Here is a 15,086-nt window from a genome sequence, read left to right on the forward strand (position 1 = left end):
TAGCCATATTTGTAAGGTAGAATTGGGGTCATGATAGTGGGAGGGGGAGGAAGCATTAAAGAACTAGAGAAAAGTTGTATGTTTCTTGGGTGCTGTGCTACAGCCTGACTGGCTAGTCTCATCCCCGCGACCCTTCTGTAAGGGGCTGTCCAGTTGACCACAGATGGGTTTTCGGTCTCCATTCTGCACTTCCCCCTCATTCACAATGTTGTGATTTTTTGTTCTTTGATGCCTGATACCTGATCCCTTTGACACCTCATGATCACACAGACTGGTGTGCTTTTTCCATGTGGGCTCTTACTTTCCAGCTAAATGGCTGCTTGTTTGTGTTCAAGCCTTTAAGACTCCAGATGCTATATCTTTTCATAGCCGGACACTATCATATTTCTTCACCATATTTGCTTATGCACTTACTTTGTCTTCAGTGATTGTGTCGGGAAGGTGAGCATCATGGAATGCCAGTTTAATAGAACAAAGTGTTTTTGCACTGCGGGAGTACTTGAATAGAGGCCCAATGTCCATCTGCTACCTTAATACTAAACCTATAAATATATGCACATACATCTATTTCCCCATCATCATATATAACATATATTTACATATATATACACTTTTATTTAGACCTCTGTAAATGCCCTTTGTCTCCTAGTTCTTTCCTCTATTTTCTTTTACTTTCCTCTTGTTCCACTATCATGCTCAGCCTTCTTTTGGGTTTCAGTAATTCCTCTGGGTTATATTGTCCTTGATCAAACCCTACGAGGCCTCCTACACCCTCCTTGCCATCCTTTTTGGATCACTTGTTTTTCCCTTATCCCTGCAGTTGTTAGCACCCATTTCTTTCCCCTACCTCCCCCTCTCCCATGTCACCCTGGAACTATAGGTCTTCTTGTTTTCTCCTCTAGATTGTTTTTCTTGCCTATCTTATCTAGATAGACCTGCAGAGATAATAATTTGCACAAAAACGAGACAGACAAAACACAGCAACAAAGAAAACAAAATAACAGAAAACCAATGACAAAATAAGAAAAGCCTGTAAGTAGCTCAAGCTCTGAAATAAAATGAAAATAGAAAAAAATGTTATGAAGAAAATAGTGCATATGGGAGATCGAGGCTATACCTTACACATAATTCCCCCGTTAAATTTTATTTCAGAGCATCATGGGCCACAAAAAATTATCTCGTGGGCCGCCAGTTTGACACCCCTGCTCTAGAGAATCCAGCCCAAGATACCTAACTATAAGACCAGAGACTATAAAACTCTTAGATGAAATCTTAGAAATATTTTAAACAATTATTTGTTTTTGTTGTTATATACAGCAAAACACACCACTTCCACAATTTTTTTATGTACAATTCAGGGACACTAATTATATCCTACAACTTGTGTATCCATTCTCACCCACCATTCCCCAATTATTCCTTCCCTGCCTTGTAAGCTTCTTAATCTAACTCTTAGAGTTTGATTCCATATAGATAATTATTTAAAAGAGCACGTTATTCAGGATAGATACTCTTTACACACGAGTAAATCTTTGTGGCTTTAGAATGACCAATGGTTGATTGTTTTAACATTTTATTGTGCTTTAGGTGAAAGTTTACAGTGCAACTTGCTTTCACATCAATTCATAATAAATTGCTCTGTGACATTGGTTGCCATCCTTGCAATGCATAAGCATTCTCATTTCTACCCTGTTTCGCTACCCCCCCCCCCCCGCCCTTGAATTTTCTTGCTCCTCCTTGCCTTCCCATATTTGCTTTTAGGCAAGTAGTGCATGTTTAGTCTTGTTAGTTGATGGTTTTAAGGAGCCCCTTCCTCAGGAGTGTGACTCTCTGTAGTTCCTTCTTTAGTGTGGCGGACAGATGGCCTCTTAGGGTGGCTTCACTTCCAGGTGAAAGGGTATCTTAGGAAAATGCCCGCAGAGTTTCTCCAGTCTCTATCAGTCTTATTAAATTTGGTCTTTCTTACGGATTTGACTTTTATTTTACATTTTTTCTTCTATTTTGACTAGGAACCTTGATTGTATTCCTGTCAGAGTGGTTGGTAATGGTAGCCAGGTACCATCTGGTTTATGTAGCACATTAGTCTTTTGGATTACTTTTCCCCTTTTTTACTCTCCTTAGCTCTAAATGGGAAAAGATTAAGGGTTGTGTTTTAGATGGCCTCATGCAAGCTTTTCAGACCCCAAATGCTGCTCGCTAAACTTTTGTGTAGAACATTATCTATGAGTTCTGTTATGCCAACTGACCTAAATGTCCCCTGAGGTTATGGTCGTTAGTCTTTATGCTCAGTTACTCAGTCCCATTTTGATTTACTTTCATAACTGTGCCTATTATGAACTCATATTATTTTCTATGTAGTTACTAATGCAGCACGTACAGTTATGTATAAACACCATCCCTGCATAGAGGAGCCCGACGGCAGAGTGAGTTACATGTTGGGCGGCTAACTGCAAAGTCAACACTTGGAACCTGACAGTTCTGAGGATGAAAAATGAGGCTGTGCTTGTAAAGATTTACAGCCTCAGATACCATAGGGGACAGTTCTACCCTGTCCTGTGGGGTCATTATGAGTCAGAACTGGCTAGATCACAGTGGATTCTAAAAGAATATATATAGTCTTGCATGTATATGTGTGGACTCTCATATATTCTCCCACATCTATGAGAGGGCTTCAAGAGCTTATGGAAAATGGAATGAGAAGACAATGGAATAGTTCTCTGAACTTTTTGAAGCCCTTCATGTAGGCATATCAATCTATGCAGTCACTCCCAGATTATAGGTTGTTACTGTTGTTACAAACTTTTACATGGAATAGTCGTTAGCAATATTGCCCTTTTCTCGTGTGCTCCTCTGAGTGTCTTCATGGGCCTGGGTCACATTGTGCTACTTTGCCATGCTGGTCATTGCCTATCCCATCACACGTGTTAACATGCGTCCGCTGTTTAGTAGATCTCTCTTTCATCCAGTGGTTTATTCCATTTGCCACCAAAGAAGAAATACAAGGAAAAATAGATCTGTTGAACTTCCTCAAAATTAAAAAAATTTGTACTTAAAACGACACTATCAAGAAAGTGTCATTAATAGAAGTGTTTGTAGTTCACGCACCTTACCTCTGATCCCTTCTTTACCATTTTCATTTTTACTCAGTATTCCTGTGCTTAAAAGTATTGTGCAAATAGTACCTTATAAATTTACAGTAATTACTAGTTGATAAAAGGAAAAATGAAGGTATATTATACCTTTTTAACTAAAAATTTCCACATTATAAAGCTAATTTCATATTAGTTGTGGTCTTTAAAATCACACTCTCCCATTTATTTATTTGCTTTTGGTTTTATCCTTGTTCTTTGCTACCTGGGCTTATACTGTTTACCCAAGTATTTCTGTTCTTTTCCAGTTCCTACTTCATTTCACACTTTTAAGGCCAACCTGTATTCCACAATATGTAATTTCCTCTATCCCTTTAATCCTCTGAATGTATGTCCTTCTATTGCTGAGATCTTTTAAAAGACATTGGGATAGAAAGCTATTTGAATGGGTCTAGAAAGTGCACTATTTAGGGGAAATGATGGGTGGGGGAGGGTGCAGGTGTGAGTGAGTGGCTGAGTATGTGCAGTTATAAGCAGGAATACACACACACACACACACATCTTCCTAATTCGGGTTCTGTACAGTTGATGAAATAGTAGTACAAGAAACATGTTGAACATACAACCTAATAAAATTCCTCTACAGAATAACAGGATTACAAGAAAGGAATTGTAACCACTGATATATTATTTTATGAAGAAGGGAAGTGGAAAAATTTTTGTATTGCATTTTTTAGAATAGAATTTATTCAAAATATGAGATGACACAATTTTTCCCCTCTTGTAATTCTTTGAACAATTGAATGTGGAATGAATGAGGAATAATTATACATGTTCTCACTTAGCAATTATAAGACACTTAACTTTATAAAATATAATCGAACTTAACCAGTATAAATTCTCCCATTCTGCTGAGATTCAGTTTGTTCATCATCTACCTTTCCTTGTTCTACTAAGCCTTCCAGTTTTGCTTGGAATTTTCTTTTTAAATTGAACTTTGCCTCACTGTCTGGACCTTTCATTTTTTATATGGATTTTTAAAAGCATTTTAGGTAATGGTCTCATCAAGATGTCTGCAGGATTGAAGTCTCATTTGTATTCACACCTACTCCCCTTTTCCTTCAGCCCAGAAATTTTGGCCATTCTTTCCATTTCCCATATTCTTTATTTTAATGCAGTTACCACTCTTGATAGTTCTTGTTGTAATTACTTAGTTTCTTTTCTTTCTTAAAACAAGATTTTTTAAAATTATGACTTCCAGTTCTTTTGCCTTTTAATCACCTAATTGTCCACCTTTTCCTATCCGTTATTCCCTCCACAAGACTTTATTATATAAAAATTTAAAGAAATAGGAAAGTTAAGAGTTATACTATGGAGACTCTTGAATGTATCTCCTGGATTCCACATAACTTTGCCCTATACTTTATCTTAGAGAAGCCCTGGTGGAAATCCCTAGTTGCTCTGTGGAAGAAAGTCTTGGAAAACCAAAGGGACTGCTTTACCCTGTCTGACTTGCTATTTGATGGCAGTGTTTTGTTTTTTAATACTTTATCTCCCACCTATCTCTCTATTTATCCATCATTTCATCTCACAAAGTAAGTTGCAGGTAACAGTATATTTTAAATATTGCTCAGTATTTTAAATTGCATATCGTTTTCTAGAGTTCGTTATTTGTTTACAGGGTTTTTTTCCCAGTAAAATTTACATAGAACAATCATCTCTGCTTCTGTTTGCTTCTAACTCAATTGTCTTTTGTTAAGGAGCCTGGCACCTGTGAATCAGGCCACACACCCTAAATGAACCATGGTGACATAGTGGGTCATGCATTGGGCTGCTAACCTCAAAGTCAGTAGTTTGAAACCACTAGCCATTCTGAAGGAGATAAATCAGGCTTTCTACTCCTATAAAGATTTATAGTCTCAGAAACTCACTGGTGCAGTTGTATTTTAGATCATTGGTTCTCAACCTTCCTAATGCCAAGACCATTTAATACAGTTCCTCATGTTGTGGTAACCCCCAACCATAAAATTATTTTCATTGCTACTTCATAACTGTCAATTTGCTACTGTTATGAATCGGGCGACCCCTGTGAAAGGATAGTTTAACTCCCAAAGGGGTCGCAACCCACAGGTTGAGAACCGCTGCTCTTTAGTTGCTATGATTCAGAATCAGCTTGATGGCAGTGTGCTCCCCCCCCCCCCTTTATTGATTTGGGTTTTCAAGACTTTGAAAGGAAAAGGTAGTTTAAAATGCTTACTTTTAAACGTTTTGCTTTTCCAATATAGATACCCCTTCAGAAACAGTAAGGAGTAATGATTCCCTGAGGGTATGGGAAGAGAGGGGGGGAGAGGGGAGGGGGCAGGGAGGGGGAGCTGATGATAATGATGCATTTATAATCCCTCTTGAGGGGAACAAACAACAGAATTGTCGGTGAACAATATATTGATGGTGTAAGACACGGAAAACAACAGCAATAATGTATAACACAATAGCAAGTGTTCCTTGGGGATAGGGCAGGAGAGGGAGGGGAGAAAGGGGAGCTGATTGATATCAAGGAGTGCAAGAAGAAAGAAAATGTTCTGAAACTGATGGAGGCAGCTATTGTACAATTATGCTTGATCTAACTGAATTATGAATAGTTACAACATCTATAAGCGCTAATAATAAAATGTTTAAAAAGTTTTGCTTTTATTTTGTAAATATGTTACACAGTAAAATAATTATAGTCTAAGACATTTTTTATTTTTCCCCCAGATATTTTCTTGCTTCAGCAAGAATTCTTTGCTTGGGTAATATCACACAATGCACAATGGAGGAAATACCTTCAGAATATTTTTATTTACATAATTAAAAATGTGATATTGTAAAGAAAGGCAAGTCTTGTCCTTTAGTAAATTTCATAAGCTGAACATGTAAACATTTTATTAATTCAGGACACTTTCAACATTTATAGAGTGCTTTGTAGATTGTTCAGTTGGGTCATGTGAACTATTTGTGCTTGTTTATTCATGAGAAGGTGAGTGGTTGAGATCTACCCAGCAAGATGGCCAAAGGAGAACCCGGCAATCACTTATCTAAAGATTACAGCCAAGAAAACCCTGTGGCGCTCAGTTCTAAGCTGTAACATGTAGGGTCGCCACAAGTCTGAATTGACTTGATAGGAATGGTTTTGTGTAGTTTTTTTTTTAGTTTAAAGTTTATTATTAAGTTACTATTACTGCTATCAACTCATCTGAGGCTCCCATTACCCATGTTAGGTAGAATAGTTAATATTTCTACCCTATAGATGAAGAAAATAAGGTTTAGGAAGTGAAAAGCACATTTACAGACTCAGTTGAACTAAAATGCTGTCATTTAAAATTTTGTCTTGTGACAACAGCTCCATTTATACTAAGTCTGTAGTCCTGGTATCACTCCAAATACTGAGATTCACTTATGAATAACTACTGAATGGTTTTGTGTAGACTAGCACGAACTGTAATGGCATCTACCATTATAAGATCTACCATGACCATAGTCTGAGTTCTCCATGATGCAGTATTAGGGTATGAGACCTGCCTTTATCAGAATCCAAACAAGCACTAAGTACCCTATATTTAGAATGTGACATGCTGATATGACATTACACAGTCTTTTCACGAAAGTGAACAATATCTTGGCTGAAACACCATTTTTAGCATGGCAAAATGCCTGCTTTTTGGACATATATGAGAAATTAATTGGAGAAGAGAAAGCCTAATTAATGTCTCTATTTTGAAAGGCTTATATTCCATAACATCCTTAAGGACTTCCTTTCTTTCCCTTTAGAAGACAGACAAAATGACAAAACCATCTGGAAAAAATCAACTTGACATTAGCTGGCAAAAATGTAAGCAGTGATGTAATCCTGTAGCTTTTTAATTGGCCAATACCACGAAGGAAAGTAGAAGAGATTACAAGGCAGGAAAGTGTTCTTGAGGAAACCTCCTGGGTATAGAAACAGAAAGACAGTCCATTAGAAGCAAAAACAAAATATATATGTAAAGTTGCCTTGTTCTTTTTTGAATCTACATTTTGTTTTGTTTTGAAAGAAAAACAGTTTTCCATTGCCAATGCTAAGAATTTTACTTCTTTTAAGATTTTTCCATATCTCAGTTAGAAACACACACTGCCATTGAGTTGATTCTGATTTTGGCAATCTTATTAGAGGATCATAAAATTGTTCCCTACAATTTCTGAAGCCGCAAATCTTTGTGGGAGTTAGCAAGTCTCATCTTTTGCCTACAGAGTGGCTGGTGGGTTGCAACCACTGACCTTGCATAATCTGCTACACCAGTAGGGTTCCTTATCTTGGATACAGGATGTTCTGTTAGCGGGATTATTAAGAGGTAGATTGCTTAGGAGCTGAAAACCTTCATTACTGGTAAGGACACACATTTATAGAGTACAAGTTATATAATCTTTCAAAAGCACTAGTTGTTCCTTGAACAAGGTCGAAGTAGGCAGTGGTGATCTATCTACTTCATTGCAACTGGAAAAGAGGACAGGACCAGGACAATCAGTCATATAACATCTAGGTATACCCTCTATAGAAACCAACCCAGGTAGGACATTCATTCAGCGTCTGGCTACTAATTGAAAGGTTGGTGATGAGAACTCCCCAACCTACTCCATGGGAGAGAGATGACTTTCTTCTGCAGGGAAGATTTACAAAGCCATGGAGACCCCAGAGAAGGTTGCTGCTGTGAGTTAGAAATGACTTGATGGCAGTGGGGTTGGCAGTGATGAGAAGCACCATTGGTCTTATTTCCTGCTTATCCTAGATGTCTCTCCTCTTTCTCTCAGGTAGCTAGCCTGGAGCCTGCTGAATGGTTTTGAAGCTATTGTTTATTAAATACTTTAATTTGGAGGGGGGTGGGCTTTTACATCTCATCACCATACATTCATCCATTGTGTCAAGCACATTTGCACATATGCTGCCATCATCATTATCAAAGCATTTTCTTTCTATTTGAGCCCTTGGTATTAGCTCATTTCCCCCACCCCCCCCTTCCTCCTCTGCCCTCCCTCATGAACCCTTGATAAGTTATAGATTATTATTTTCATGAGGCTGTTTTTAAGAAAAGATAATTCTCTTGTACGTCTGTGTCCTGGGAGTACCCTGGCATGTGTTAAAAGGGATCTGCAGAGTTGGTTGAGAAGGAAGGAGGATGGAGTTTGAGGAGAGAGGAGAAACAAACCTGCATTCTAAAGAATGGCACCTGCAGAAGCTTTAGATATACTCAGCTCATACCATGTCCCTAATTTGAGTGCTACCCATTTGGGGGCCAGTTTCTCCTTCTTTTTCTTTTAAACAGCCAGTTTACTCTTTGAACCGTGGTCTTGAGATACCAAACTTTTATTTATTATTTTAAAAAAGCTTTTTAGTATATTTCCCATTTTCCAATACTATTGAAATTTTTGAGAACCAAGAAGAAAAAATGCATACATAATCCTGTGCTTCTAGCCAAACTACTGTTAATCCTTTGTTATATAACCATCCAAGTCTTTTCTTAACATTTTTATGTTCTGGAATTAGAAAATGTGTATGTTTTTGTCTTCTGCTTCTGTGAAATGACTTTCAGCAAGCCGTTGGAAAGCTGGCCGAAGGTCGAGTTTTGTGCGATAGTGTTACAATGTACTAGTTGTCACTTTAGTCTGAAAAGAAACTTCGTATCGCATGCTGCTTTTTCCTCAGGTCGGTGGCTAGTGTTTGTATACACCATTACCTTCAAGTAAGAAAATGAACTTCAAAATATGCTAAGAATAAGGATGCCGGGAGACCCCTGGGGAAAATCCTGTAACTCTGCCTTTGAGGAATTGTCTGGATTTTTCTGGCTGGGCTTTATCAGCTGCTGCTTTCAGTCACATTTTCTAGCTTACATTTAAATGAGTCTTTCTTACTTATCATGTCCAGATATGTTTTGTATGGCCGAGTATAAGGCATCATCAGTCTTCATTTTGGTTAACAAGCATAGTAGATTAGCTTTGTGGGAGTGAGAAATGGCGTCAGATAATGTGGGAGTGCCTCGACTTTTCAATGGAAATAGCGTCTTTCAAAAAGTGCCTTGGTAGAATGGTTCTGTTATTTGACCTTAGACAAGTAAGTTCCAGGATGTTAAAATTTTCATAGTTCTAATACAGCTAATTCTGTTAGGACAGATTTGCATGAATTCTGTTTGTGGTTCACCTTGCAATAAAACTTCTCCAGTTTTTTTTGCTAAAAGTAGGAGATAAAAGTCTTAATAAAGGGCATTTAGCTAAATGAAGAAGCCCTGCTGGCAGAGTGGTTACGAGTTGGGCTGCTAGCAGAAAGGTCAGTAATTTGGCTTTCTGTTCCTGTAATGAGTTGGTAGTAGCTGTCCAGTAGGCTACAACCCATAGCTGACAGCATAGCTCACAACACAACAAAACCCTGCCAATCCTGCACCCCCGTACACTTCTTCCCATGCTGAACCCATTGTTGCCGTCAGTGTCACTTCATCTCCCTGAGAACCGTCCTCTCTTTGCTGCACCGCTCTGCTTTACCAAACAGCGTTGTCCTCCAGGCACGTCTCTCTCCACCGTATGTAAGATGACCTCTTGTCATCCTAGCCTCTAAGGAGCACTCTGGCTTTACTTCTTCCAAGCAGATCGGTTTGTCCTCTCAGCAGTATTTATGGTATGGTACTACCATATATACTCGAGGATAAGCTGAGTTTTTCAGCATATTTGTAATGCAGTTTTTGTGGTAAAATTAGGTGCCGTGGTGGATATTCAGGTCGGCTTATCCTCGACTATATACAGTATTCTCCAGCACCATAATTCAAATACATTTATTTGAATTGTGATTTCCAAGACTGTAACTCTTTATGGGCATTCTGCCTAACAAGTTATAGTCTCAGAAATTACAGGGGCAGTTCTATCCTGCCTCTAGGGTTTCTATGAGTCAGAATTGATTAAATGGCAGTGAGTTTGGTTTTTGGTCTAGGTAAATGAGCTGTACTACTTGTGGATGTGTACGAGAGAGAGATTCAAACTTACACACACTGTTAGCTCAGGGGTGCGGAATCTTTTTTCTGCCAAGGACCATTTGGATATTTATAACAACGTTCTTGAGCCATACTGGTCAAACATTAAATTAACTCACCACTAAACTGATGGCTGGAACTGTTCTTTGGTGAGGCAGGTGATGTTAGCAGGTATTGATTTCATAGGTACTCCCCCAAAAACTGGAATTGCATGGGGAGGAGCATGCATTTTTTCTGCTAGGCGAGCGTAGAGCAACTTGCTCTGAGTTAGTTTACCCAGTGCCGTTGCCTGGTCACAGTGAATTGTTTTGTAAAAGCACTTTTGCTCTAACCTTTTCTTTTTTTTTTTTTGATGGCCAATTAAAAAGAACAGCGTGCGGCTGTGAAATTTTGTTTTCTGCTCAGGAAAAATGTCACAGAAACTGCTGTGATGTTGAACACAGCTTACAAGAACAGCGCTATGGGAAAAACTCAAGTGTAGGAGTGGGTGGTTTTCTCATTTCAAAAAAAGTAAAATGTCAATTGATGACAAACCTTGTTCTGGAAATCCATCCCAAAAGGATGCGAATGTCTACTCATGGTGCATTTTGAATTCATTCTACCAGGTCAGACTGTTAATCAACCTTTCTATTTAGAGATTCTGGAAAGATTTCATAATAGTGTGTGACCAAAAAGAGGCCTTATTTGTGGCAGACAGGGGACTGGGGACAGCCATCTCAGTGTGCCAGTTTTGGCAAAAAAAACCCCAGCATGCTTCTCTTGCTCCACGCACGTTACTCACCTGACCTCCCTCAGTGAGACTTTTTTGTTTCCGTGAATGCAGAGGGACATGAAAAGACAGCAATATGATGAAGCAGAAGAGGTGTGAAGAAAAACAAACAAGGGAGGTGCTGTCAGCCATCAAACATGAGTTTGAAAAATGTTTATGAGAATGGAGTCATAGATTTGATAAATGTATTAAGTGTAATGGACAGTACTTTGAAGGTGATATGGATGCTTTGTAAAAATATTTAAACACATACCATAGTTTTGGGGGAAAAATTCTGGGGTTTTTTTTTGGTACCCCGTCTTAGGGCCTGTAGCCTGGATGTTCCCCAGCCTTGCATTAGATGGTCTTCATCATCTTCGCTACTTAATCCTGGCAGATGAGGCCTTCCCCCTCCCTCTCTGTTGAATAAGTGTACTGTGACACTAGAGAGCCACAGGTGTACTAACTTACTTTTGTTAGGGGCTATCAAGTGCATTCTGACTCATGACTACCCTATATGATGAGTAGAACCGCTCTGGAATAGCAATCAGAATGGTCAGCCATAATAGCTGGGCGTCATCAATTCCTCTGGTCTCATGGCAGAGGAGCCAGTTGTTCATAGAGGCGCTTAGCCACATGTTCCATGCCCTCCTCCCCAATTTGCTCACTCTCCTTGCATTGTTGTTCTAGGTGACTACCAAAAAAACTCACTGTTACCGAGTCAATTCTAACTCACAGCGATTTGAAAGGACAGGATAGACTGCCTTCATGTGTTTCCAAGACTGTAACTCTTTACCACAGTAGAAAGCTTCCTTTTTCTCCCATCGAGCAACTGGCTGGTCATTTTGACTTACCTACCTTGTGGTTAGCAACCCAACGCTTTGCCAATTACTTGTCTTGGAAGGCTGCTTGCAGGCTTTTAATAGCCAGGCATTGTGCAACAAACGAGGAGTTACAAACGAAGCACCACTCACTTGTCCGGCCAACAAGCTGGGATGCCCCATGAAACCATGTCCCTAAACCTCCCAACTCAGGAATCAGATCCCATGAGGTGTTTGGTTGTATATAAGTAGCCTCAGCAGTTATTCTTTTTGTTGTTGTTATAAATATATCTATCATACTTTGCAAATACAGCTTTTTACAGATGTACAACTTAACAAAAATTATAATAATAAGCTGCCCAACTTTACCCTTGAACAATATAATTTTTCCATCACTACTAACTTCCCTTTGTACCCTACCACCCTCCTGCCCAGGTAACCACTAATCAATTTTGGTCTCTCTCTGTATATTTGCTTTTTCTTATCTTTGTGTGAGGGCATACAATTTCAATAGTTTATCCTTTTGAGATGGGCTTATTTTGATTAGCATGTCTTCAAGCTCCATCTATTCTGTAGTATGTACACAGATGTTTTGTTAATCACTGAACGACATCATTTTAATCATTGTATATTTGACACCTCCCACAGTCCCTGGCAATAAAAGACATTCAGATTTTTGTTGCATGGACAATGTTTTGTTGTTGTTAGGTGCTGTTAATTTCTTCACTCCATGTGTGGTAATGATTTATTGGGTTTTCTTCATAAATTACACTAGAAGCAAAGTTACTTTTGTAACTTTAAGGCAACATATTAAATACTATTGATCTTGGTCTCACAAAGCTTTAGACTGAATGGCTTTTCTGAGATATTTTTCTCTCTGGAACAGAAATAGATTTTTAGAAGTAGCTGTATACTTTTAAAGGGTTAAGTAGGATTACTGCTGATAGCCAAGGCTAATGTAACACATTCTCAGAGGTTTCTGGGAGTAGTATGATAAAAAGATTTAATGATTAGTATAAATTTTAACATTCTCAACTTTATTGGAATAATGTGGTAGTAGGGCAACGTATCTGGTGACTAATCTTTCTTAAGAGAAATATAATTTCTATTTATTAAAAGTGAATGTATAGACAAGCAGTGAAACTCCATGAAGGGAAATGTCCTAAATCTATTTCTGTTTATTTCAGCACTGAAAACAAAGTGAAATCAAGTTTCAGAGTTAGAAGACCATCAAGAAGTCAAGATGGGGACTCCTGGTTCTGGAAGGAAACGAACACCTTTGAAAGACCGCTTTTCTGCAGAAGACGAAGCACTGAGTACCATTGCCAGAGAGGTGTGTCTGGAAAACCTCCTCTCAACAGTGGGTTGCACAAAGATGCTGGGTGAGAGTGATAGAGACAGTCATTCATCAGACTAGTTTTAGAATGCTTGTTATGATTGTGTAGCTAACTTTCTCTAAAGTGTTCGTGGAATAAACTGTGATTACTGTATAAATTATTGCTATACTTAGAAACCTATTCAGCTCATCTAGAATTAATTTTTCATTTTAATTCAATGGGCAACTGGAGCTCCATGTACTTATATGAATGTATTGAAATGTACAGTTAATCTTCAGCGTTAAATTTAGAATAATTACAGTGTGGAAATATGATAATTTATTAGAAAAGTTTATTGGGCTATATGGTTCTAGCAGGTGCTTTATGAATTTGTTAATAACATTTGTGACCAGTGTCTATTCAGGTCCAGTGTCTTAGCTGTTGATTTTTGAAATATCCTGTGGGACTTTTACATTGATTTCTATTAATTAATGGCAGCCTCTGGAGAATTTTTGTTTTAGTCAGCTCGCACATCAGAAAAAGGGCTAAGGAGCGCTAGCTATTGAACCACTGGCCCCTTTCCTGTTGCACTTTGGACATTCAAGACCAGTCCCATCTGGGATTTCCGAGGGAGAGGCCAGCTTCCTTTCAGATCTGTCTGCGGTTGCAGACACCACCATCAAGCATTCTGGTATAAGAACTGCTTAGAGCCTCATTGAATTATTTTCCTTGGGTGAGAGGTAGTCCCTCATCACTTTCTCTTGTTATTCATACATTTAGGACTGTTGCTTTTTCCTCTTTACACATTACACAATCTTCTCTTGATATAGCTCAGATTTTGACATGTTGCACAGTCTTATTTTGTTTCCTCTTTTAAGCTGCTCAGCTTCTGAAATTAGAAGTCAAATTCTTTAGGAGGGTGTTGAAGCAAATAAAAGATATCATCAAAAAGTTATGACAAAATTGTGTTGTTACTGTAAAAATCATTTACTCAAATATTTACTTCCAAACATTTCTGTAAGGAGAAAAAAATCAGCCTCGTTTTACACCATCACTAAGTGTTTGAACTCTTTTGTTAGGTGTAATGTTTCCTCTAAAACATGGGGTGGGTTATAACCTTCAACATTTATTGAATGTTGTATTCAATTTTTATGCATTTTAATTCTCACAAAATTCTGAGATAAGCTTTATTTATTATTCTTTAATGAATATTATTTTAATAAATATTCCTGTATTTTACCAATGGAGGAAACCATTGTCCAGAAAGGTTAAGTAACTTCCCCAAGGTGACACAGCTAGGAACTAGCAAAGCTTGCATTTAAATCCTTCCAACAGTATTTGTGCATGAACTCAGCAAAGTCCCATCAAGTAGGACTTTTCTCCATATGCCCCTCATTTACCCAGCTGAACTAATGCAAAGGAGCGTGGGGAATGTGATAGGGACAACACTCCTCTCATCATACCTCTCAGTGCTACCCACGGCCAGCCTGTGGTCACTGTTTTGGTATTGGCTAGCATAACTCTTAGAGTGTCCTCAGGGTCCGTGAGCTCTAGTTGCTGGGTGGTGCAAATGGTTAAGCACTTGGCTACCACCAGAAAGGTAATGCATGCCTACCCACAGCCGCCTCAGAAGACAGCCTGATCTACCGTAGAAAAATCACAGCCTTGGCTTTTGTGGGCTGAGTTTTATTCTAAACCAGAAGGTTGCCATAAGTCCAGGCTGACTCAGTGGCAATTGATAGATACCTTGAGCCTGAGGACTTATTTTTGTCTCAGTGTGTCTGCAGGATATTTGGTATAACATTGACTGTCACAATCTTTACCATTCTTTTGAGTTACAATAATTTCTTTTATTTTCAGAAAGTATTTCTTTTAGATTTTAATTCACATTTCATAGATAGAGTTAGACCATTTAGTTAGATAGACCATTTGAAAGCCAAAGTTTCCCTTGTTTCCTGTCAAACCTCAGTAACAAAGTCTTAATCATTAAAATACCTCTGTCATTCCAAAAGAATATTTCTGCCATCAAAAGATGTGAGTCAAAGAAAGATAGTTATTTGACATCAGAAGGATATTGTTTAAAA

The 15,086-nt window shown here is 38.4% G+C and overlaps 1 protein-coding gene across 11 annotated transcripts in view; it reads left to right on the forward strand.

Annotated features, from left to right (window-relative positions):
- The window catches only part of LRRFIP2 (LRR binding FLII interacting protein 2), a 120,453-nt gene that overhangs the window by 19,004 nt on the left and 86,363 nt on the right, over window positions 1-15,086 (forward strand). For all 11 annotated transcript variants that reach the window (XM_075547074.1, XM_075547065.1, XM_075547063.1 and 8 more), the window contains exon 2: window positions 12,874-13,019. In XM_075547074.1, the coding sequence (XP_075403189.1) occupies window positions 12,930-13,019 (90 nt within the window). In that variant the 5' untranslated portion in view covers window positions 12,874-12,929. The remainder of the gene's footprint in view (window positions 1-12,873; window positions 13,020-15,086) is intronic.

Source organism: Tenrec ecaudatus, chromosome 4 (assembly GCF_050624435.1).
Source record: "Tenrec ecaudatus isolate mTenEca1 chromosome 4, mTenEca1.hap1, whole genome shotgun sequence".
NCBI classification, from domain to species: domain Eukaryota; kingdom Metazoa; phylum Chordata; class Mammalia; order Afrosoricida; family Tenrecidae; genus Tenrec; species Tenrec ecaudatus.